The sequence below is a fragment of the Pterocles gutturalis genome, unplaced genomic scaffold, assembly GCF_000699245.1.
Source record: "Pterocles gutturalis isolate BGI_N339 unplaced genomic scaffold, ASM69924v1 Scaffold48295, whole genome shotgun sequence".
NCBI classification, from domain to species: domain Eukaryota; kingdom Metazoa; phylum Chordata; class Aves; order Pterocliformes; family Pteroclidae; genus Pterocles; species Pterocles gutturalis.
Window position 1 is genome coordinate 2,636 of NW_010142597.1, and position 25,650 is coordinate 28,285.

At 38.5% G+C, this 25,650-nt stretch overlaps 1 protein-coding gene across 1 annotated transcript; it reads left to right on the forward strand.

Annotated features, from left to right (window-relative positions):
• Positions 1-4,928: 4,928 nt before the first annotated feature.
• Positions 4,929-25,311, forward strand: LOC104460255 (gamma-aminobutyric acid receptor subunit rho-3-like; the record flags this gene model as incomplete). Its single annotated transcript, XM_010084416.1, has 5 exons — positions 4,929-5,056; positions 12,075-12,187; positions 21,712-21,779; positions 23,325-23,548; positions 25,229-25,311. Coding segments are annotated over exons 1-5 (616 nt in total), but the record flags the coding sequence as incomplete, so codon positions are not given.
• Positions 25,312-25,650: the final 339 nt, after the last annotated feature.

The window sequence follows — 25,650 nt, forward strand, 5'->3', positions numbered from 1 at the left end:
TCTTTTCCTTATCAGGGTGCTTTGTCTAGTCTCAGGAATACTCCTTTTGATGACACGAGAATTCCACAGACAGTGAGATGTTGAGAAAACATAAGAAACAATAAGTCCAGAACCATAATTACACAGGACATTTGTATTCAGGATGCAAAAAAATTGTGTACCATAAAAGGGAAAAGGAAATCAGGATTTTCTTTTTACAGTAAAACTAAACACTTATCGTAAAATATTATGTGCTTACTTCAATAGTATTGCTATTTTTCATGTTGTCCAGTAGAAACTAAGGGTACAGTTTCAAAGTTAGCTTAAGCCAGTCTAGCCGTGTGTCACCACAGAGAGGGAACAAGTCCTCCCTGCCATACTGCTGCCCATTCCTTTAACAACTGGCTGAACAATTGCTGATGGTGAAGCAAGGGTAGCAAGTAGTAGTGCACTGCAGGGATGAAGGGGAGGACAGTGTTTCAGCAGTAGCCCAATAGTTCTGTTTAAGCTGGTTGTAAATCCCCAGGGTGAGAGTCCATCTCAATAGGCACCATGCAAAAATCTTGCACAGATTTTGAGCTGAGCTTTGGGTTTTGCTGGCTTTTGAATTTTATTTTTTTTTAGTAATTTGCAGTCCTAATGTGCCCAGTTTGTTACCTCAGACTAATTGGGGCAGTGAGGGATGTTCACTTGCTACCCCTACCAAGAGACCGGATAAAGAGCAGGACCGTAAGAGCTGGGTCCCACTGCAAGTGTTTAAGTAAAGCACTTCATCTCTCCTGAGATCTGCAGATTGGAATCATAATGCTGAGTCTCTCCTTCTTACTTCATCTTGTTAGGAAATGGGAATAGATACCTTATTCTGGAAACTTGGTTTGTTATTTGTGTTAATATAAGCAGGACAAAGTGTCTTCAGTTCTGACTTGTATTTTTCCAAGTCACCATAATATAAATGGTAAGTGCTATGCACTGAGTCTGTTACCATAGAAAAGGAAAATGCAGACTATTCTTGCACTGCAGTATTGCATTCACGCTCTCTCAGTCACTGTTCCAGTTAATCTGCTTCCTATGATTTGCTGGTTGTTTATCAGAAACGAGTGCCTCTTAGAAGACTCTTAGGAATGTTTTTTTCCTTGTGTTTCATTCTCTGATTAGGAGAATAAAAAATACATACCAGGTAAACCTATGCTCCCTGTTCCACACTGCATCTCTTCTCACTGCAGTTTCTTCTCACTGTGTTTCAGCTCCATATGTTTAAAACAGCCTTTAGATGTGCTCAGATTTTCTGCAAAATTCCAGCCTCTGAAACATCTCTTAATCCCTGGCATTTTTCTGTGCTTGTTTTTGTAATAGCTGTTGTCAATTTGCTTTGCTTTGTGATCTGTGGTGGAGAGGGGTCTGTAGTTCCATATTGTAATTACCTGAAACTATGTTTTGTTTTGCTCACTAAAAGAAAGCATCTCTTTTTTTGATACTAGGTGGTGTATTTACCTTTGCTTCTTTTGCTTGCTTCGTTGATTGTAAACGGTTCCAATTAGCTTATGGGCTGTTATAATTAACTGAGTTTTGTCCTTGAAAGATAAGCATTACAAACTCTTGATGGGCTACAGAGAAGGGGGTAATTTTAAATAAATATTTTAATGAAAGCAAAGAGGAAATGTTCTGTGTTTAAACACAAGGACCTGTCAACGATTTGCCCAGTAAAAGCAAAGTATATTATCTTGTCTTTATTCTTCCGTAAAGACGGATCTTTTTAGGATTTATTACTGACAAATGCATAGGAGATTAACCTGTTTTCTTAATGGTAATTTATAATGATATTATAATCTGCTCTGTGTAATGCTCTCTTACCCAGAGGAAATGAAAACAACTCTAGTATGAAGAAACCCTGTTTCTGTGGGTGACATCGAGTTGCCCTCACTGATATTGCACACCCTTTAATGGAAGTGTTCACCATTTCACTCTGCAGGAGTCCCTCCTGAAGATTTCACTGGGGTGGGCTAGACAATTCGTTTCTGGGAATATGCCATAGCCAAGGACAGAGGGATAATGCTTAGATTTTTGGTGTGTTTAGGCAAGGCCCCTCAAGGTAATGTTCAGTGTCATGACGTTAATGGTGTGAAGGTGGTGGAAAATGTCAGTGTGTCCAGCCCTGGGTTTGTTTTTTTGTTTTTTGTTTTTTTTTTTTCTGACTAAAGCTGATTTTAGCTGGGGCAGTCATAGAACATTGAGCATGTTTTGGAAATCCTCCATGGAGCATTCTTTTCAGCACCACTTAGTGGTCAAGTTCTTCCTACAGCCAGGAATAATAAAACAGCGGGGTGCTGATAGCTGAATGAAAACATCTAATTGCCTTTTTCTATGTTAAAGGCTCCCCTCTTGTCTGATGTGCCTTCTGGAGAGAGGGACATCCATATGCAGCTTGGCTGGGGGCATGCCAGTCATTCTGCAAAGCCAACTTGTTTGTCTTTGCCATATCCCCAGAGCAGAGGTTCTAAGCACTGCCTTTTCCACCTGGGAAACAAATACACAAAACAATTTTTACTTATTTATTTTTAACAAACTCTTTTTACTTCATTGAGGTCAGCACACAAAGTCAACACATTTATGCGCTAGTGTGACATGATTTAACCTCATGTCCCCTTCAGAGCTCTTGGTGGATAACCTTAGCACCCGGAACATCCTCTCCTTCCCCATTCCATGTCCTGTTTACTGAGGATAACAGCTAGCAGTTTCAGCTAAGGATGATGTTGACATCTAAAATATGGCTTTCCCAAAATTATCTGAAAACAATGTGGATGACTACTAGTAGCAGAGAAGACAGCATATACAGGTTGTTATTCCTTTGTAGTTGAGGAAAATGGTTGGAAATGAGTTAACACAGATGAATACGCAGATAGCTGAGCATGCAGAAGTGTGGTAACACATTTACCAGACAGCCTGCAGTGTAGTTAGCTTTTTACGATTTGCTACTGTTGCTGCTACTGTTGAGCCTGTGCTTGGGTGGGAAAGAGAAGGATCCAAAGGCTCTTGGATCTTTTCTTATATGTAATTTAATCAGGTGTGCTGATACTTTGATATATGTAGGCTGGATGAGACTAGACAACTTAACCAGGCTGGCTCAGGAACAAGTATTATCTCTACATGAAATAAATTCCCACTACTGTTATTGTTTATTTTCCCTTTTCCTCCCAAATGATAGTGCAAATAAATGGAGCCTGTTAAAGGTCTGATAAACTACAGCTTTTGTTTACCTTCTCCAGAAACTCCACCCTGGGAATACAGCAGACCTGGTGGAAGCAATATCTGACTATCCCTGGGTCAAGCTACAAATCATCTTTCATAAGTTTGCTGAACACAAAAGGATCAAACTATGAACAATGTAGAATGAGATGGGTAATAGGGTTGAAAGTCTTTGATCTTGGCCACCAAATCCAATCTAACACTGTTAAAGTTTTATGCATGATTGGGAAGGGATTTTTTTACTTTATTTTTTTAGCTCACAGGCAGATAGCTGTTCAACTCCAAATGGAAAAAACAGTGGGAATTAGCTGTTCTCTGGTAACCTCCTCCTGGAAATCATTTGCATCCGAGAAGTATTTCTTATCCTAGATGAAGTTAGTTGGGAATCTCAGGGGACTTCTGAGGAGGCAGATGCCCACATCTCAGAATTATTATCTCAAGGTCCTTGGGTGCTAACAGTCTCAACAGACACAGTGTTGGGTTTGTTTTCTTTCCTCTGTTTGTCTTACTTGGGAAGAAGCCTAATGCTTGGAGACCTGAAATACTTCTGCATCTGGTAGATAAGGGTTGGATATTTCCTTTTCCCTAACTTTCAATTTCATATCTTTAATTTTCTAGATAAAGAAAAATAACCATGTTCTGTCGATTTTGATAATTACTGAACTTGCTGATGGCTTGTAAAGGACAAATTTGACTCTGTCAGCTAAGAAGCTGTGTCTGGTATTGCCCAGTTTTAGGCTCACAAGAAATCTTGTCACCTTTCATAGGAGAAGCAAGCATGCTCAACTTATTGCTTAAGCAACATTTTGTCAACAAAAGGCTTTGCAATTCAATCTTCTTTTGAACAGGCATGAAAATGAAATAAAGATAAAATCAGGAGTGGCAGAAGGATGATGGATCTTAGACATGCACATACCTTGTAAATTTTGGGGTAAATCAAACAGATAGCTGTGGAGCTTAGTAAAAGAAAAAAGAAGAAAAAAATTGTTGGTATTTCCAAATTTTATTGAGCAATATTGAAACAAGACTTCATTTTCAGTTTGTACTTGTTTCATTATACTGTGCTGTCCAAAAGTAGTTGTATGTCTACAGACAAAATGCTTGCTATTGCAGATCACAGAAACAGAAATGATGTTAATGGTTGGGAAGACAATACAATGTAGCCAGTTAATGAAAGAGCTTCATCTGCACAGAAAATTATTTTGAGCAGATACATATATAGAAAGCAAGATTAATTTAGAGACCTTTGTCATTAAAGCAGATTTTTGTATGGTTTTGTGTGGGATTTAAGGGGGATTAAATGTTTGACATCACTTTGCCTGCACAGGCTATGTTGAAGAGGTTACTGAGTGGGTGATGGAGAATTCAAATATGCACCTATGCTGAAAGAGTGGAAGAAATGGATCAGATTGCAGCCTGGCCAAACAAATTGCTGTATCTACTACACATCTAAAAGCAAGGTGCTTCTGGTTTGACAGCAGATGCCGCAGGGATGTAGAGCTGAAGGAATTTTTATGATTTGCCAAGATATGAGGGGAACTTGGTGAAGACATCAGAACTGGGATGCCCCTGTCTTCTGTCTTCAGTGATGCCTTGCTTCACATGCATCCTTTGTATGCTATGCTGTTTCTAAGCAGTAAAAACACTAAAAATAAAAAGTCAGCAAGGTGGATTGGCTGATCAGGTGCATTTCTCTTTCGGGAGAGATGGTCCTGGTCATGAAACTTCTGTTCCTCACCTGCCTGTGGCCAACAGTAGTGCTACACAGTTCTCAAAGTCAGCATCACCATCTTCATCATCGGCAACAATTCTCATTCTTAAGAAAGCATAACAGGTAAGCAATACACTCTATCCGTCTATGTTCATCTGATAAACTTTATGCTGTCAGCAACCTTTCAATGCACCCTTTTTGCTCACTGACCTGTTTTGCCAGTTTCGGGATTTATAGTATGCATAGTATTGATAGGGTGTTCCCAAAACAGAAATGGTGAGCTATAATTAATTTTTCATAACCAGACAGTTAGTATTGTGATTTCATGAATACCTCATATATATATATGCAGGTATGTACACACTCACACCCACACACAGCTCTTTTAACTTGTATGATACCAGGCTACTACTGTGATACCAGACTAATGTAGTGATGTACCAAGTGTTCTTGCCCTCTCACTCCCATTACAAGAACCAGAAATGCCTTCCAAAGTTCTATGCCAATGTTATAATGAAGTTATTTTCATTACCTAAACAGCACTGTCAAGATAGAGAAGACATTTTATTGCACTAAATGAGCTGAACTGTACCTTATTTGTAGTGATGACACAGTGTGTTCCCTTGCTGGAATGTACTTATGCTTTTAGACATTGAAGATTGTCTCAGTTTTCAGTCTTTTCGATCAAGTAGCTGGTTTAAAATGAATAATGATGCAAAGATTTTTGCATGTAAGTTTCTGTGCAAACTGTTAGTGCTTTTTCCCACAAATGCAATTTCACATTTGCCACGTAAAGTCTTTGAATGTGTTTACAGGTTAATCTAATAGTATGTGAACAGACCAATGACTGCCAGTGATAAACCAAGCAAAATCTCTCTTCGTTGGGAGGTAGGAGAAATTGTTATAAGTAGCTCCATGTAAGGAAGGAGAAGAGATACAACAGTTAGATTTTTCTATGTACTTGACTCCCTATTAAAATGGGCAGGGGAGCTCATATTTTATTGACACAATATCACATATTGAGGAAAAGTAACATAAGTGGACTGCTCTTCTGTGTTTAAGCTGTTTTTTCAAGTTACATGCCTTGTACCAGGTATACAGCTGTTTGCCTTCTGTATCACTTCTTATGTGATAATCCAGCAGTGACATATCTGAATCCCTACATGTCTTGATAAAATCACGTTTAAGCAATGCAAGGCAACAGAACATATCTCAGTGACACAATAGAGGTGCCTGGAGATGCTGTATCTCTCAATACTTCTGGATTTAAAATCAGGGTCATAGGTTCAAGTCTGGTCTAAGACAAAAGCTCATGAAAACAATGGCTATTCATCAGACTGTTTCAAACTCACTTTTGGAGTGAGTGCTGGTGCATGATTATTCGTAACAACAAAACAAACAGACCTAACCCTAATATCAATATAAGGTCTAATCTGGTGCTTTGCTAGTCTCAGGAAACAGTTAATCAAATAGAAATAGAATAAAATATCTTCTTACTGCTGTAGTGGTTGGGAAGGTCTATTTTAAGCTCAGCTGCTATGCTTTTGTCAGTGGTAAAAGTGAAGCATATGCTACTGTTGTTTGCATTTATCCTGTTCTGCAATGCCTGAGAGGAGTTGCTCCATCACTGACATAAAAAATCACAAAGCAGGAGAGAAGCCTGGTGGTAGGAGACAGTGTATTTTGTCTCATCCTGCTGGACATCCTTTGCTGACCTTTTGCCACAGGACAGCAGTAACAATACTAACACAGTGTCCGCTTCACAGATCTTTACTAATACATGCAAATGGATCCATACGCCAATGCTGTGAGACAGGCGGAAGTGTATTAACAGAAAGGAAGATTCCAAGGAGGAATGCCAGGACTGCATTCTCAGCTGATGCAGACTGGTGTAGAAGTTTTCTTTACACAAGGAAATGTTTTGGCCTTCTATGTCTTAATTTCCTAGGTCCTAGTGATTTGGAACTGGGAAGAAGACTGCAGAATCACAGCCACAGAAGATCCCAAAGCTTAGCAGCTGCAAATCAGCTTTTCTGTGGAAAGGATCCAAATACGTTTAATTTCTCTTTGTTTGATTCTCTGGTTTTGTTCTAAAGGCAGCATTATCCTCCAGTACATTGCAACAGGGTCTGACTTTCCACCAGCCTCTTTTTCTTTCTGGGGAAAAACCTTTCAGCCAGCACTAGGGTTATTAGGGACACAGCTGACAGATGGCCTTGGTTAAATGGGTGGCCTTTTAAAAAGAATCCCATGTGAAAATGTTACTTAACCTACAAGTTCCACTGTTTTAATAGAGTAACCCAATTCCCCCTCCAAAGCTATTTGTCTGCATTCTCTTGTAAAGAAGATTTTAAAGCATTAACCAAAAGTACATGAGAAAGAGATTATTCTCATGGTCCATTTCCTACAGCAAAGAAGAAAACATTTGGCTGTCAAAATATTGGGCTTTTTGACAGTACGTGTTGCTGATGTTACTGAGCACTTAGAAATGCATTTTTATGAGAGAGAAGGACAGAACTGTATGATTTTGATTATTACATCTATCTGGGCTTCAAGATTTGATAAATATGTTAAAACATTTAAGAGATCATGCTGCCATGTAACTCCACAGACTCTCTGGGAATAAGACTTCTGTAGCTTCTACCTTTTGGATACCTTTGATTTGGTAGTAGCTAGAGTATCTTGGGGACATAGCACTGGAAAGAAGCTTATGGCAGTTAAATCTAGCGTATTCTTTTCATAAAATAAGATATTTCCCCCTAATACTCCCACTTGTATCCAGTCAGCAGATTTCCCTCAGTAATTTCTGAAAATTCAGTGACCTTCATTGGATATCTTTTCCATGAACTTGTCCGGTTCCTCCTTGAACCAGTATAAACTGTTGATAACCTGTTAAGTTAAAGACAACCAGATGGGATACTAACCACATCAATCCCATGAATGCCACTGGTTACGGAACTACACTGATGGCATTATGTGGTTAAATGCTTTAATCAAAAACAATCCAAGTATCCTTGAGCAGACCTTTGACCTTTCATTCATTATTAGGTATTCAAGGTTAGGTAGGAGCAGTTAAATTTGTCTTTAAAAGCCTGCCATGTATTTGTCCATTGTTAAAGAATTCTGAATTAGTTGCTTTGGTTTTGTAGGCAGTGACTAACTGCTCTTTGAGAGCTCTCTCAGATACCGTGACATCAAGCTGTGAGTCCATATAACAGTATTGGATAGTGAAGTATCCAAAGAGTATATCTTGCGTTTTTTCATCCAAAGAGCTAGTGCTTCCATGAACTTATTATATAAGTACTAGCAGGGGTGTCTTCCCTATGTGATCTGAAACACTTCAACTGCTTTTTATAACTTCTGTTGGAATGTAATTATAGAATGCCATTTAATTTGCATAATGTAAATTGTTTCCTGGAATACAGCAGTGGAAAGCAGAGCTAGTATAACTGGAAGCAGTAGTTTATTGAGCATGTGCCTCACTGAGACCAACAAACTCATATTTACCATTGCTCAGATCTATGCCAATACCATGCCATCTGTCAGAGTTCCCTTTATTACTACTACTCCAGGTAGGTAAAGAGAGATTTCCTTTCCTTAGGTGCATGTATCTGCTCATACATGCATTTGCCGATGATTTTCACAAAAATTTATTTTCTCAAAAATGCTTTTCCCACCAAAAGGGTTGCCAAGCATTCAACCAGGCTGCCCCAGGGAAGTGGTTGAGTCGCCATCCCTGGAGGTATTTAAAAGACCTGTAGACGTGGTGCTTAGAGACATGATTTATTGGTGGACTTGGCAGTGTTAGGTTAATGGTTGGACTCAATGACCTTAAAGGTCTTTCCAACCTAAATGATTCTGTGATTCTGTAATTCTGTGTGGGCTTTTCCTCTCACCCACAACAGCCAGACATCTGCCATACAATGAGTGTGCAGAATCAACAACTGCATTTAAACTCCTGGATTATGGTACGCTGGCCAAAGATGCATAATAAAGAGACCAGGGTGCCAGGCCACTGAAATATAATGTGTCTTTGCTGTGCTTCTGTGAGAATGAAAAGTATATCTTGACTGACCTTGGTAAGATTTTCTGAGACCTAGGATAGTTAGATCTGTCTCTTCTGCTTTTTAATGGAATTGGTGCCATGGGAAGGAGGAGGACTCAAGAAAACATCTGCTGATGATTTCACAATGCTGTGGTGCTGATCAATAGTTAGATATGGGTCTAGGATTTCTTGAGAGTAAACTAATACATGCATGTGATTCCCTCTGAGTCATCAGTTAAATAACTTTAATGCTGCATTGAGGACAATTTAATACCATAACTCTTAGCCAAAGAGCAACATCTGGAGTTCAGATGCTGATGTTAAAGGAATGTCTGCTGGAGAACACTTCTTAGCCTTAGGTGGGGGAAGCAGGCAAAGAGGAGAAAAATTGTGAAGCAGAAGTGTATTTTTTTAATTATTTGAGAATTTTTAATGGAATTTTTCTAAGTTTTGGTACTTTTACGCATGCAATGTTACCAGTGTCCGTGAAATTAATTCCAAGTACCATGAGTATTTATCTCTGCATGCCAGCCTATTTTCCTTTACAATAAAAGCTATATATACTTCCAAAGGGAGGTATTGAAGAAAAGATGCAGCATGTTTGTAATGAAAGTGCTATTCTGACCCGTGCAAGATATTGCCTAGCTTGAACAACCACTTTTGATAGCAGCTAGAAATAATTATTATTACTCCACCATTTGTAAGCAGAACATCAGCTTGAAGAGGCTGTTCAAGTAAGAGGGCACAAAAGATGCTTTTCATATAGGCAGCATTTCCGTTATTTTTTCCTCATCCAGGAAAACAGAAGGAATATCAAAATCCCATGACATCTCTTCTCAGTGGCTCATTAAGAAAAAAATTCCTGCCCTGGTTGCTTATGTTTTGGCTCTCATGATTTAGGGAAAGGCTTCCTCAGTCACACAGTTGCTTCTGGTAAGGAGTTGTAATACATGTATCATAGTTTTAGCCTGCTTCTTCCAGTGAAATCATCGGAGCATTAAACAGGTATTTTCCTTGGCACACTGGATGAAAAATAACCTAATACTTCCAAACTGTATTAGCTCTGCCATGGCATTCTGAACATAATTCATCATTTTCTCTGCTACTGTTTCCCAAGCAGCAGAATTTGCTTGTATACCTGTTGCAGGTGTTCAGTTCTACTGCCCATTCTACTCTTGTACAGGCTTGCTCTGGGGCATTTTTAATTCTCTGAAGCGTAGGGTTTCATTTTAGCATCCACATAGTTTTCATACTCAGAAAACTGAAGTCTGTATTTGGAGTACCTGATGGGTGTTCTGATTGCCCTGATAATTTGTTTCAGACAATGCTGCCAGAGACATTCAAGAATACTCAGGTAAATTAATTTGGTCAAACCCAATGGTTCTGAATAGCCCAGCAGGCACCCCAGCATACCTCCTGTAACGTATCATTTTAAAAAGTAATTTCCTGGGCTTAATTTTTAAGAAAAAAGCAGGGGAAAGGAGAAAAAAAAAAAAAAGTAAATACAGGCGCATACCTTATCCTAAGGTATTCCATACCTCATGTTACAGTGTTTGACTACAGGGCAAATCTTCAGAACAGATTTCTATCATTCAGTCTAAAGTAATAATTTGAGTTGCTGGCAGCAAAGTCACAGAGAATCACAGAGGGCATGAAAGATATTATGTCTAGCAAGAGTCCTTACCTGCGGCAAAGCAGCTGTATTTAAGTAATTCCTACAGATATATGTCTAACCTATTCTTAAATAGCCTGAGTGAAAGGAGTCTCAAAGCCTGCCCAAGCAATGTTTCCATGTTTCACTGTTCTCACCATGAGAAAGATTTTTCTAATGTGTACCATAGATGTCCCTTGTTGCCACTGCTTATCTTACTGAGGAATGGACGTGGAGCAAAGGGCCTACTAAAATCTCGTGATGTGTTCTGAAGACTGTGGTGTGTTCCCTCAGTCTTCTTCCTCTAAATTAAACTACACAGGTTCTTACAACCTTCCTGAAATGGGGGCCCAAAGCTGGGCATAATTCTGCAGGTTAGGTATGACTAGTTCTCATATTACTTGGAGCCAGCTACTTAAAGCAGGACATGCAACAAGGAGTGGAAACTTAAGGAGACACAATAGCATTTTGCTTATAGCAGAATCAAATAACATAATGGATTCCTTTGAAAGGCTGTGCCCCTCAGCTGCCACATCTGTCTGTAGATCTTGTCTGTATTTTACCCCAAATACCTCTGTGATATGGGCATGTACTAGACCCACCTGCTGCTTGTGCCATGGTTTCTGTTCATGGGAAAAATGGAAAAGGAGTCTGCATTGTGATGGACATCTGCTGTTCATTTTAAATGCAGATGCAGCACATGAGATTTCCATCTGGAGAGCTTGAGTCCATTCTTAGGCATGTGAATTTCCCAGTGGAGTTTAGAATGTTGTGCAGTACATTCTGTGATGGGAAGAAAGCTAGCAACAGTCACACGGAAGAAGTACAGAATTCATGGTGTCCTGCTTAGAACACAGGTTCATCTTTGTTGCCTTGATGCTATGCAGAGACTCAGTTATGTGTGGCATGGGGAAAAATGCAGAGACAGGACTCTTGATGCAAGCAATGCTGCATGTCAGAGCAGCAAATTAGGGGATGGGCTAGTGAGAAAATTATTGACTCATTTGAGCTCTTAGGAAAAATAAAAGTTTTATAATAAAAATATAATTGTCTCTGTAATATGGTTAATGTATGAAGTGGTTTAAAACCATGGAATGGTGTAATTTCCAAGTCTGAGTTGCAAGTCATTATGTCAATAATAAGGTTTTTTTCAAACAGCTATGATCTCTTACATAGTGGTAGATACAATCTCTGAGGGTAACAGAGGAAGAGCTAGATATTCTTCCTGGAACTTTTTATATATAATTGGTGTTCCTCATGGACCTGGGCACCCTCATACCTGATGTTCCTACCTTTTCCAATGTATCTTTCTCTAATTTTATTAGCACAGTTGTTTCCCTTATCATACTGTCCAGTGTTCTTGAGTCCCTGCTTCATTTTAGCTTTCAGAATGTCAGGTAGAAAAAAAAAAAAATGAAGTTTCTTACTCTTCTTTTTAAACATAGCAAACGAGAAATTAAAATGAGGAAACTTGACAGCACGAAAGTACGGCCACTTAAATCTGAGCAGCTTCTTCGCATAGAAGACCATGATTTTGCACTGAGACCTGGATTTGGAGGTAAGCAGCACATGCTTGCACTGCGCTGGTTTATAGTTTATCCTCTCTCTGGAGGTTTACTTGAACTCTGCCCAGCCATGTCACTTAAAATTGAATGACAGACAGCAGGCCATCTCTTTTGTTATACTCCGAGAAATAAAGAAAGAAGAAACTCAGAAATACTTGAGTGCAAAGGACTTCTTTGTGTTTAGCATATCAATAGGAGAAACTGTTCAAATTCTCCCCTTTTCACAGCTGTTTAAAAAAATATTATTAGAATAAGATTCTTTGAGAACAGTTATTAAGGTATCCCTGTAAACTGCATAGTCTGTTAGCAATTAGCAAATTAGTCATCAAATTTGTTTTGAGAGATTGAAATGAACCATCGATGCCTAAATCTTTTTTCTCTGTACAATACCAAAAAACTACCCACAGGCCTTCAGTTTATTACCCTTTTGTTTCTGTGTTGTTGGGCACTATGATGACTATTCCTTTATTTAACTAAATTGCATGTGGATAAAAGGAGTATTCAATGGCTTGTTCACAGTTTGGATTCAATTTTTACTTCCCTTCATGACAGGTAAAATGAGAAAGCTGTTCCACTAATAAGCTTTGTGTGAGCCTTTGTATCACCAGTTCCGTGTTCATGATTCATGAAAATAGACCAAACTGCTCCAGTTTATGAAGCCAAAATAAAATATATGAGGACCAATAATCAGCTGTGTAAACAAATGTAAATCTGGGAGGCTAGCTGAAGTCTGTGGAGCTATTCTTATTGACACCAGCTGCTGGGACCTGGGCCTGGCAAGCATGCCAGGAGGGACACCTGGGGTAATAAGAGTCTCTCCGGATGCACTGGAGGAATGTAAAAGGGTTTAAAGGGTTTCTTGTTAGCCTAGAAATTCTGTCTTGTCAGAGAGCAAAAATCTTGCCTGATTTTGAGCAGTAGTTGAGATGCATCTGTTTCTTGACATCAAAAGTTAGTATTACGTTTTGCCTAATACCTATTTAGTCTAATATCTGTTAGTCTGGATATTTTCTTATTACCACCTGCTTTGCCACACAAGGAATTTAAATTTCCATCTCAGAAAGGAAGTAGCATTTCCATGAAAGCAAACAACAGTTTGGGATGTACTTTATCGCTGGATCATCCCAGGAAGCAATATTTATGATGTACATAAAAGCAGCTTTCAGAATATACCCTGTGATCTGGCAGTTGTAATTTTCCACAGACAGTGAGGATTTTTTTACACCCAGCAAATCTGTACCAGGCTTTTTCCCCTTTTCTTTTTATTTTCAGATGACTAGTCATAGAGCCCATTCCTACTGAAGCCAGGTGTAGTTTTCCACTGACTTCATTGCACAGGCCTCTCAATAATCACATTGCCATGGGTATGATTTCAGCTGTACTCCTGTCTTTCAGAAATAGCTTTCAGCAGAACAGTGCATCAGCTTTGCCACATACCACAGTGGCATGGGAGGCACATTTTTTCAGTCACATCCAATAGTTTGCACACTTCCAATTTTTCAGAACTCTCTTAATATGTGGAATACTTATGTGTGAATCTCTCTATTACAGCACACAGTGAAAAAAGTCTCAGCAAAAAATGAATGTCAATCCCAAATTTGTACTCAGATTTTCCTATCTTACCACTGATTTTAGTGATGTTACAGTAGTAAAGAGTGGTTTGTTTTTCACAAGAGGCAGGTTAATAAGGCACCAGCAGAGAGTTAGTACACAAGTTGTGACCTCATCAGAGGACAAAACTCACCAGCTGAAACGTGAATCTGAATAACATGCCCAGAATGACAGCAGAGACAGAGTTCAGGTTTCTCTGAAGAATGCTGATGATTAAGTGTGCAGCAGAAGGAAACTTAACTAGAGGAGAAGGTGAAATTAGATATACCATTGCTATAGTCATTGCTACGGCAGTCATAACATAGCCCTGAGCTGCATAAATACTTACAACACCATGGCTTTATATGTTTAAAGCAAGTAAAATTTTGTGGGATTTTTTTATCAAATCTAATGAAGCATTTCAGTACAGTGATTCGTGAAGGGCTTGTATCTGTCACATGCCACAGTGCATGATTTATTCAGCTCAGCACAATGCATCAATTCACAATACTGATGGGAGAAAAAAGAACCAGGTCAAAAGAGCTGGGTGAAAACCAAGTATTTTTAAATTATTCTTTACCTTTAGAAGAGGGACATTTTTTTTCCCTCCTCCACTGTGATTTTCTGGGTAAATCAGGGAGTTGGAATGACAGATTTTGTTAATCTGACTCCACTGTGCCCCTTTCCCTGAGAAGGTCAATCATCCTTTGCATCTGTTTGGGAGAAAAAGCAGCTGGAAAATACATGCTGTTTTGAAAATGCAGGAGAGCCCTCAGTTCAGGGAACTCTTAAATCTAAATCTGACTTGTTTGATTTCATTTAGCCCCACACATGCAAAGGAAAGGAGGCAGACTACAAGACCTGGAGTTTTGAGTATTTTTAATTAAGTAACAAAGGAAAAACAGAGAGCACATGCTGAATTTCATTTGTGAACTGAGCAAACACGGACAAGATAAAAACTGGGGGAAATGAATGTAGAACTGTTGGTAAGTGATGCTACCAGCTGCAGTGTTACTGGCAATAATTGTGACTTTTCTCACATGACTAGTTGCTTTCTCATGAAAGTATATCATTGCTCTGCGGAGGTAAGAGATCCTTTTTTTTGACCACATGGACACAACTCTGCTGTCATTTATGTGAGTGTATTCTGGCATTCTCCTGCTGATTGCAATGCCATTTTAGCTGCACAATCAGAATTTGACTCTCTGGCTCTTGATTTTAAAACTTAGTCCTGACATTGTCCATTTATTAACAGAATAGACATCAAAGTCTGAGAAGCGTACTATGTCAAGATGAAGCAAAACCAGCAAGTTGCTAGCAAGCTGTTTCTACATTTTTGCTATAGAAACGTTACTTTGTCTGCAGTTCACTATACAGTGAGGTTGAGTGAAGCAAACCAATAATTCAGTACACCCAAACATTCTTTAAAAAAACCCTAAATTTACATGGTTGCATTGTACTTATTCCCTTACCCAGGCTCTTGGCTCCTCGTTGTTGAGGGGGGTGTTTTTTATTTTCCTTTCCTGGATTTTTGTTGTTTTGTTTTGCTGTTGCCTTCTATGTAACATCATGGTCCTCTTTTGTTTGGAAGTCTCCAATAGATGGATCCCCACTGATGCAACAGATGTGGACCAGCATAGTGCTTTGAGTAATTCCACTAGACATCGGACTAGGAGCATGGATGTTTCCTTTGCTCAAGCAGCTTTACCAACTGCATCAGTGAACGTTGTAGGAATTATGTTTAGTCCTTGCTGGTCCAGAGGCACTAATAAAGGCCAGGAGATGGGTATGTGAGAGGTCCTGCAACAGTATAATAGTGCTTGCCAGTTCTGGTAAGGCTGTCTGTCCGCATGGGTCCTACCAAAGGAAGCAAAAGCCTGTCAGCAGACTCAGAGTCAGATCTTTTCACGACTAATATATCTGCACACTACTATGACCTAAAGTACTTCAACTGATTTTTCAGTAGCCCAATAAACCGATAATCTGTGACAAGACAGCTTAAATTTGGACTGTAGAAAAAGTAAGAAATTATATCATATTGCCAGCACTTCTTGGAATGGGCATCCGCATGTTTTAAACTCAGTGAGAAAGGGCAAGCATAGGCCAATATCAGACAGTGAACAGAAACTTCTAGCAGATCAGATCTGAGGGCCACAATGCAGGCTGCCTTAGCAGCCAAAACTGTGCACGTTGAGAGGAGTGTTAGAGCAAATCCTTAGAAATGCTTTAAAGTTACTTTCTTTTCTACTATACATCAATTTATCTGTATCCTATTATTTTCTGAACTGTCTTATTTCAAAATACTGGCAGAAGTCATTGGTGTGAGCTCTTGGTTTCCTGAATTCTCTCTCCACTTACTAAAAATTAACATTTCCATTTAAAAAAACTGCAGACTAGCACATAGAGGAGGTCATTCTTTTATTCCTCTGTGCCTTGGTTTTCCTGACAGTAAAACCCTTCCACACACTCTCTGAACCATTTTGCAGTCTAAAGATTATGGAACCACATGATCATTGTCACTGTGTACATGCATATTCTCACTGTGTATATACATATACCGAAGGATGACAAGTTCATTTTTCTTTTGCATTGTGTTTTAAGGGCCTGTAATTTCCTATGATAACAGTGTGTTAGTTGAAGAAATTTTAAAATTGGCTATCTCTGCTTTGTCAACCAATATAGAGGATAATAACATTAGCAAGTATTAGAAATGATGGAAAAGAATTTAGTAGCATCAAGAGGTAACAGTCTTGCTAGACAATTTGCATCCCAATCTGCAATTAAGCATAATCTTAATTCCAAATTTTCAGAGCATCAGAAATCCCAGTAGCTCACTCTGCCTTATGCTTCCTCCCTCCTCAGGCTAAATTAGTAACATTTAAATTCATCTGACAGTAAAAGGGGGGGGGGAAGTAAAGAAAATGGGGCCCAATGAATGCTCAAAAAATGCTGCAATTCTAATAGTTCTTTGCCACCAAGTTGTTTTCTCTTCTGCACCACAGCCCTCCTGAATGGTCAGAAATATCTTCTCACTGTGGTGGAGAAGTCTCACTCTGATGGAAGTGGAATAGCCTTTTCTGTGTTACTGGAAGGAATAGCTGCAGAAATAGCTGTTCCCTCCAGAACAGGAGGGAAATATTTTGGTAATTTGCAAGACCTCTAATAGGCTCCTTCTCCTGGATATTTTTCTCTAACATTGCTAATTCTTCCATACCAACAGCTGGCTACTGCTAATACCAGTGCACCTTAATTTCTCACATAAATAAGAAAGAAACAAAACAGTAACAAAAGAAAATACTATTGCCAGTAATTCTCCTGTTTCAGTCATTGCCAGAGGAAAGTAAATACATCCACATAACTTCACTTCCCTGAGGGTTGTTTACATTTCTGTCTGGTTTTCTTCCTCTACCGTCTCACAAGCCTTTTTTTAGAAGAAAGTACTCCTATGGGTCTTAATCCTTCCCTGGTTTCTGTCTCCTACTGGGAGCTTTCTGTAGACCTAGGTTTTTTCCAGCATACACTGTTACAAAGCCAACTGGGATACAGTGGCTGGTTTTTCTAAATTCAACAGTTATCGTATGGAATTTCGGGTGCAATCTGCTGTGTGTTCAGAGGTCTGACTATGAAAAAAATACTGTAGAATTCACTAAACCAGTCATCATTACTGTAGACATTGATCCTAAAATGCTAAAAGGATATACTTTTAATGTAATATCCCTTCTAAAAAGGGTATTATAGAATTTGCCTGCTGTACTATCTATTAAAAAAACTCCATGCTCATCAAGGAATTCTTTTGCTATGTTTAAACCTTTAAACTAAAAGACTGGAAATGGCTTGTGTGAAGATAAACCCATCTGAAAACAATTCTGTTTTTTTCTGCTGAGGAGTAATTATCTTGAAAATCTGTGGAGACTCCATTGTGAAAATTACTAATCCCTCTAAAATAATGATTTGTAGCAACGCTCCAGAAGCAACTGAAGCTGCTCAATTTAATAACAAAATCCTCTCTGTCATCCCCAGTTTTGTCAAACGGGGAAATAAAAAACACAGCTTTGCTTTGCTTATTTTTTATCAAAGTGAATTTGTTCTTGTTCCCTGATGGTCAGCCAGAGATTGAAATTCTCAGTATCCTAGGGAGAAAGCTGTGGTGCAGACACAGAGGTAGGCAAATCACTTCACTGTCCTGGCTGGTTTAGGATCCTTTCTAATGCTTATTGAGATGCTCTTTTTTAAAAAAACATCCAATCGTGGTGAAACAAATCCAAGTGATGAAGAAATAACTGTTCTCAGCAACCTGTTCCCGATAGTTAATTATTATGGTTTCTAGTGGAGTTGGTTTTTAATCACAGAAGGAAATGTTCCCAGAAAACTACAAAGCTCAGAAGGCCTAGACCAGAGTAAGGCCAGTATGTATCTTATGGGGAGGGTGGTATTAGTGACAAAAATATAACAATGCTTAATATTAGAAAAGTGAACGGCACACTGAAGTGACTGGGGTTGTGTATATGTGCAGTGTTTAGTGTCTTTATAATCTACTTACATTTGTTGCCAAACTAGCATCAGGACAGGAAGAAAATATTTGCAGCTGCTATGATCTGTCAATAATAGGTCAGGGCTGGGGTCAGGGGATGTGGTTTAATAATTGTCTGTGGTGAATGCTAGACTGAACAGTATTTTATCAGTAAGCAGTATGAATAAGGCCTTTTGCCTTTCCTCAGAGAGAGAACAAGAATCCCTTTTTTAAGGAGTCTGTTTCACGGTTCTAGCATTTCTACCTAATCAAGAACAAATTTCATTGTAACAGTTCCCTTTTTATTTAATTCACTTTAGAACCATCCACCCTATTTCTCCTGGGCGTAGCTTTTGATCTCTTTTATGCTATTCAGTGTCCCCACTGACTTGATTTTAATAACAGTTGCCAACTTAGTGCAAGCTGTTCCTTCAACCAACCAAGTGCCTTTGCGTGTTTTTATGTGTAACTGACACTTCAGTTTGTGTGCATGTATCCAACTTAATCATAAGCTGCTACTAATTTCTAGTTCTGTGATCAGTTCCTTTATATCTGCCCAGATGAGGGGAATTATTGAATTAAATTGTGCCCACACTGGAATAGTGCTTGTTGGGGTAGGAAATTGTTGGTAATTTTTGCAAATCCCAGTATTTTGCAAAGCCCAGTATTAGGACTGCTAACATCACGCTTTTGAGCAGCAGTCACTAAGAAAAACCTTTTCCTCACTACAGATGATATATGGCTTAGAAAGCCAGTCATCCTGTTCTGTGATATGATTTGTGGGTAGCTCCTTGACTGTTTGAAGAATGCTGATAATGGACAGTTAACTTTATTTGCTTTAGATTTCTCCTTGACTCAGAAACTGGTAGAATCATTATTTTACATAGACAGTTGCTCCCCTCTCCTCTCCTTACACCCACATAGTTGTACATAAATGAGACTAAACCCACTGTTTTTAACATGCTATCGAAGCAAATCACCCCCCAAAGTTTTAGTATAGCAGTTAAGATCAAATGTATGCCCAGATATGAGAACTTCCAGTAAATCCTGCCACGTGCCTCTGCCATAGTCTCAGGGTAAGAGTTTGGACACACCTACAATATTAAGAAGTTGAAGCTTTGTGGTGGGTAAGGTCAGATAATACACAGTTCATCTACCTATTTTCAGTCACTCTAAGCAACCCTGGTAACCAACAGGCATGTCCAAGTCACAAGCCACCGCAATCTAGAATGTGTCTGTTACGCTGCATGGACTTTAAAGGGAGCCAAGGGCTGAGGCCAGATTTCTGTCTTCAGTGCCATTTGCATATTAGTCAGCTTTCATATTGATAATGCTCCTAGGCTTGAGTGCTATTTCTAGGGCTAGCCTGCTGCCTGAGCCACCCTGCCTTGTGTACAGCTAGCTCCGGTGTCAGCTCTGCAATGGAGGCTTGTCCTGTTTCATCATGCAAGTGAGGAGCACCTCATCTTTCTGTGGTGTTTGCATTTAAATGATGTGTGAATGCCATTTGTGAATGATGTTCACATCACGTGTAAATCCCACAATGACTTCTGCTTAGGCTAAACCTGTCTTTAGTTTACAAAATAGTTTAGATTTCAGTGGAATACTGAGAAGGTGACTCCATTCAGATTACAACCAGGCATTTTTGAACCAGTACATGCTACAAGTTGCTGTTTGTGTGGTGTGGTCAAAACAAAGGTGAGAAGTGGTCAAAACCTGTTTAGGAGAGGCTAAAAATTTTTCTTGGTTTGTGTGAAGAAGCCTGGCTGGATATATATATTGATACTCTGTGCATCAGCCTCTAGGGCAGATGTCTCCTGCTGTCTCTGTTCTCCAAAAGAAGCACCATTTTCCCAAGGGCTGTCTAGTGTTTTATGAATAAACTAAACTGCTGTCTGGAGTCCTGAATTTTGTTTTGAGCTTTGGCCAATAGACTGAGTGATGCATTCGTTTCAGAGGGAGACGTGATTTCTGAGTCAGAGCACACCTCTCGTCAGTGCTGAAACATGCTCCTGTGTGCCCTGCTAACCTGAACACATCTTACCTTGCTTTCCCATGCACAATGCATCTTCATCTGTGCAGGGTCAAACCCTCCATACAAGCCAAATCAAGAGATTGCAGAGCCAGATTTTAATATATCTCAAAAATAGTTCAAGATCTCTACTGGTAAGAACTGGAGGCAGCTGTGTAATCCTTGAAGGCTGCTATTTTAAGGATAATTCCAAAAAGAGACACAGTGTTGTGGCTGGTTATCAGAAGAGTGATATTTCTGGACTATTTTGACTTGACACTGATAAAAGGAAAAGACAAGAAAAAGACAAATTTCAAAAGCTGTTGCTATCTCCAGCTGTTCAGACTTCCTTATACTCATGTTTTATACTGGGTTATTTTAAATGTGTACTTTAAAAATACTTCAACTGACTATTTTTAACAAATGTAGTTGGAATCCCATGTACAATAATTACTATTGATTTTCATGCCAAATGCGGAATATTCTTGGAGGGGGGGCATGTATACACATATATGCACACGTCTCTCCTCTCCCTCCTCTTTAAGGAAGTGATTAGTCAATTGCTTTAGTGGAATGACTTGCTTGCTGAAAATTACACAGGTACATAACCTATATAGAACTAGATCCCTCATTCTAGCTATTGTATACTGAAGAGACTGGAAATAATTTTATGTTTTGCTGTAAGTTTTAATTGATTTCTGGTCACTTTATTGTAAAAATAGAAATATGGTTTTATAATTTGTTCATTCAGATCCCATTGTGTTATAAACTCACAGCCTTTTTCAGTGGCATGAAATAGTGGGGTAGTATATAAAATAAAGTCACCTAGTGCGGTTTGGTATGTATTGTACTTGATAATAAATTATGTACCCAGTAATACACAACACTCCATCAGAGAACATGCTTAGTATGTGTACAGCTTTTCTCTATGAGGTAGTGAGCAAGCAATCCTTTCTTACGTATATCTATGCCAAACTTTAAATAGTTAAGTAACAGATATTTTGTTTTTAAGTGTCGGAATAAGCATTGGAACTGGTGAGTAAGCTTTGCAGTCTTTGATGTATTTGATATATTTACTCAGCTTTTCCCTATGACAGTTCTAAATAGCACTCCAAGCAGTTCATTAGCTTTGGCAGCACAAGGAAACTGTCACTGCTGTCCAAACTGCAATGCCAATAACAATTAGTCTGGCTGCAAAAAGATTTAAGAATTTGTACTTATTTTTACAACTGTTTAGCATCGGGTTTTACTTGATTGTCATGGTCTTTCTCCTTCAGTGCACTAAAGTGGACAGACCATAGTAAATGCTGGGATGGGGTATTCTCTGTATGTTGCTAATACACAGTCTTCCCTTTAAAAATATGGATTTGTGCTCCTCATCACTCTTTCATTCTGTTACATTGAAGGGTCACCAATACCTGTGGGCATTGATGTGCAGGTAGAAAGCATTGACAGCATATCTGAAGTTGACATGGTAAGTTGGTTAGTAGAACTGAAATAAAGAATTTCAGCCAAAATTCAGGGTCTCAGAAACATTCAGCTGGATATACAGTACAATCAGTAAAATACAGTAAAAGAAAGCAAACCCTTGAAGAGCACAACCTTGCCTTGAAGCAAGCAAGTCATTCTCATTTAAACTAGTAAGTGTTATGTAAGAATACATGGAATTTCTCCGTGGGCAAGAGGAACAGATCAGAGTGGATAGTGCTCTGAATTCAAAATGCCAAGCACTCAGTAAGCCCCATGGGCTTTCACATGAGCTCTTAGTGCTCTGTATATTAGACAATGAGGCTTCATGTCCTTTGCTTCCTTTGCTTGTGCAGATCTGAATATTCCCATCATTTCTGGCATGGGTGGAGCTGTGGTCACAACAAATGGAAATGGAAAAACCAGTTCCAGGAATGGTCCTAGGGAGAAGACACCCTCACTATAGTCAAGGACCTGTAGCACTGGAATGCAAGCTGTTCATTCATCAGCCAAAATGGTCACTAATAATGCCACCCAGACATTACTGACAAGTTGTTCCATCCTAGAATAGCAGAGGACATTAATTTTGTGAAGAGATCTCATTTACAATATATTTTCACAGTGAGTGTAGCTCTAGCTGTAGGTGTTGAGTTTGCAGTGGGATCTGTCAGTATGAACCCCTGTATTCCTTTGCAAACCTACCCAAATCCTATAATCATATTACAGGGGAAGATCTAAATATCTTCCCAGCACTCTTATCAGAAATAATTGTTCTACTGAGATAAGTGATGTCTATCTAATAATGCAAAAGTTATATAGGTGAGTTATATAGGTGAGCACAGAGCAGTCAGGCTGTGCAGAAGCTCAAACTGGGTTTGCAGCATCCTCTTCCTCTCTTTCCACGCATATATTTGCAGTCATGTTATTTCTTTAAATAGGATGATAAAATATTTTTAGCAATCTTTCACATTAAAAAATGTAATTATTGTAAAATTTAATTGTTTACTCTTATGAATTTAATATTTTTTTCTTTATGATGCATTTAATTCATAAACATGCTAATCTAAAACCTCTGTGCAATATCTGTATGAAATGCACAGATTGATGGATTTACAAATTGATCTAATGCTCATGAAGAACTCAAATTAATCCCTTTGTAAAGAAACTACAGTCCATTCTGGGAAAAGCTTGTGAAGATTTCTGAAGGAAACCCCTTTCCATTGGCCTTTGGTTGGTTTTAAAGTTTCTTTATCACTTCACTGATGGTCCAATCTAGCAGACCATTGAAATCTGTAAAAGCTTTATGGAAGAATAAACAAAGTATGAACCCCAGACTCAGTCACTACTGACAAAGCAAACAGCCAGTATCTCAGAGATACTTCTAATCTATATTTAAATTAATTGAGTGGCGTTTGATTCCTCTCATTGAGGATCCTCCAGATAATGCCCAGAGGAGAAATTGATCCTTTGGATGAGCTGATTACTTTGTACTATTTTCTATTGTATGTGAATAAAACAAGCATTGACTTCTTTTATTTTTAATTAAACAAAGGACTTCACAATGACTTTATATCTCAGACATTACTGGAAGGATGAGAGACTTTCATTTCGTAGTAACAAAAACAAAAGTATGACTTTTGATGGAAGACTGATAAAAAAGATCTGGGTACCTGATGTGTTTTTTGTACACTCCAAAAGATCTTTTATCCATGATACAACTGTGGAAAACATCATGCTCCGAGTATACCCTGATGGCAACGTACTCTTCAGTCTACGGTAAGAACAATAATCTTTTACAGGAAAATACATGACTGCAATTCTGGACCAACAGTCTGCACAGTGAGAAATTACTGGAAATACTTGCAGTAAAGACTCTGATACTGGACTGGCATTAATCCCCTGGCATCAGATAATGGGAACTGGTGACCAGCGTACCAGTGGGAAAATAAATTTAGGATTCATAACATACAGATAATGTATTTTTCTATCATTCACATATTGTTTCCTGTCACAGGATAATGGCAGTTTCTTCATCTGTTGTAAACAGCACTGAAGTCTATCAAGTGTTAATTCGTTGCCAGTGGTTTTAGCAATATTGCAGTAGTTTTACTGTTGACTACAGTAAAGCCCAAAATTATTAGCAATGAACAAATGTGATCTTTTTTTCCCCTGAGTCTTTTAAAACTGTTTGTCTCAGCTATTTTCACCCTGGGATACCTGTAAACATGCCATTGATATTAATCGGAGCTCCAGACAGGCACAGAGAGCAGATTATTGGTGCTGATACCAGCAATGTCAGACAGGCATGTTGTGTGACTACAGGGAACTGGAAAGTGAAACAGCAATTCCAGGGCTGGAACAGCAAGGTCATTAAATGTGTCTCCCTTCTACCTACATGTTATTGCTTTTTGTTATGAAGCAGATTTGGATGATGGGGCAGAAATTGTTTTAATGGAGGAATTTTCCCCCTAGGATAAAGGCCCTGAGGCTTGTGCATTGCAGAAATCACAGTTCTCCAGCTTGTTACTAATTAGGCCTGGGCACAGAGGTGATATTTCATCTAATCTGGACAATTTGAAGATTTATACAAGCACTTGGGATTTTAGCTATGTAATAATTTTTCCAACAAGTAATTAATTTATCTACCCTCTCATGAAGACATGCAGAAACACTCACAGCAACAGCAGTACACCACTTTAAAATAGTGTATGTCCAAGAATCACACTGACCAGTAAGAAATGATGTGGTGAAGTACACATTTTATTGCTATATTAATTTCCATGCTTCCTGAGAGAGAGAGAGGGATCAGAGGAGCTCCACTACTACGCTAAGGGTAACAGCAGTGGCCCTCCATGTGAAGGGTATGACATATATTCAGCTGGGGGAAGGAAGAGTGGTGAAGAGACATGATATGTAATTATATATAATTTCCTTAAGCTTGTTAGGGTATAAGGCATTTCCATGGTGTTGAAGGGGAGAGTAGGCTTCCAGAAATAGCAGTTTATCTTTTTATACAATTAAATATTATAACCATTCTAGCTGTGAAAATAGCTGTTGGAATAATATTTGCTCTAATCTGCAATATTATCTACTTCAGTCTATGAGAAATCCAGTCAAGTAATGAGAAGTCTTCTTGTTAATCTTCGTAAGTGTAACCCTTCAAAGCAAAACATGTGAAAGGCTAATGAAGGATCAGGCCAGTAAAGGGTTTAAAAATTAAAGGTAATGCACTTAATAAAACAGACTATTTATGTTTAAAAAATACAGTTCTCTCACTGATTTAGTTTTATCTCACTATCTTGAAGAAATTTCAAAAGTGTCTAAAAAAAGTAGAAAAACTTGATCATTAGGATTCTAAAAAGCTGATTGGTTGGGGATCTCACAAAGATGTCTGCACAGCCCTAAGACAGTATGAATTTTTAAATTTAATTTCTGTTTTTCTGTTCCTTTCTGCAGAATAACAGTTTCTGCTATGTGTTTCATGGATTTTAGTAGGTTTCCTCTGGACACTCAGAACTGTTCCTTAGAACTGGAAAGCTGTAAGTTTAATTCATACCTGTTCTTCACTTGTGCATTCTTTCCAGCACTCCATCTTGTTCATAATACCTTTTTCACTTATCCTGGTGTGTGACCTGAACCCTTCAACCTGCACATATTAAACTGTGGCCAGTTTGGGATCTTTCCAAAACTCAGGGAGCTTTGAGAAAATAGAAAAAACATGATGTACCCTGCTTTGTTTTGACTGGGTTGATGTTCCAAGGCCTAAATGTTTCTGTTGTCAAAAAAATAATCGTTTTTTTTCTGAGAAAAAAAAATTACTTAATTTTATTTTAAATTTAAATTTATTTTAAATTAAATTTAAATTTATTTTAAATTAA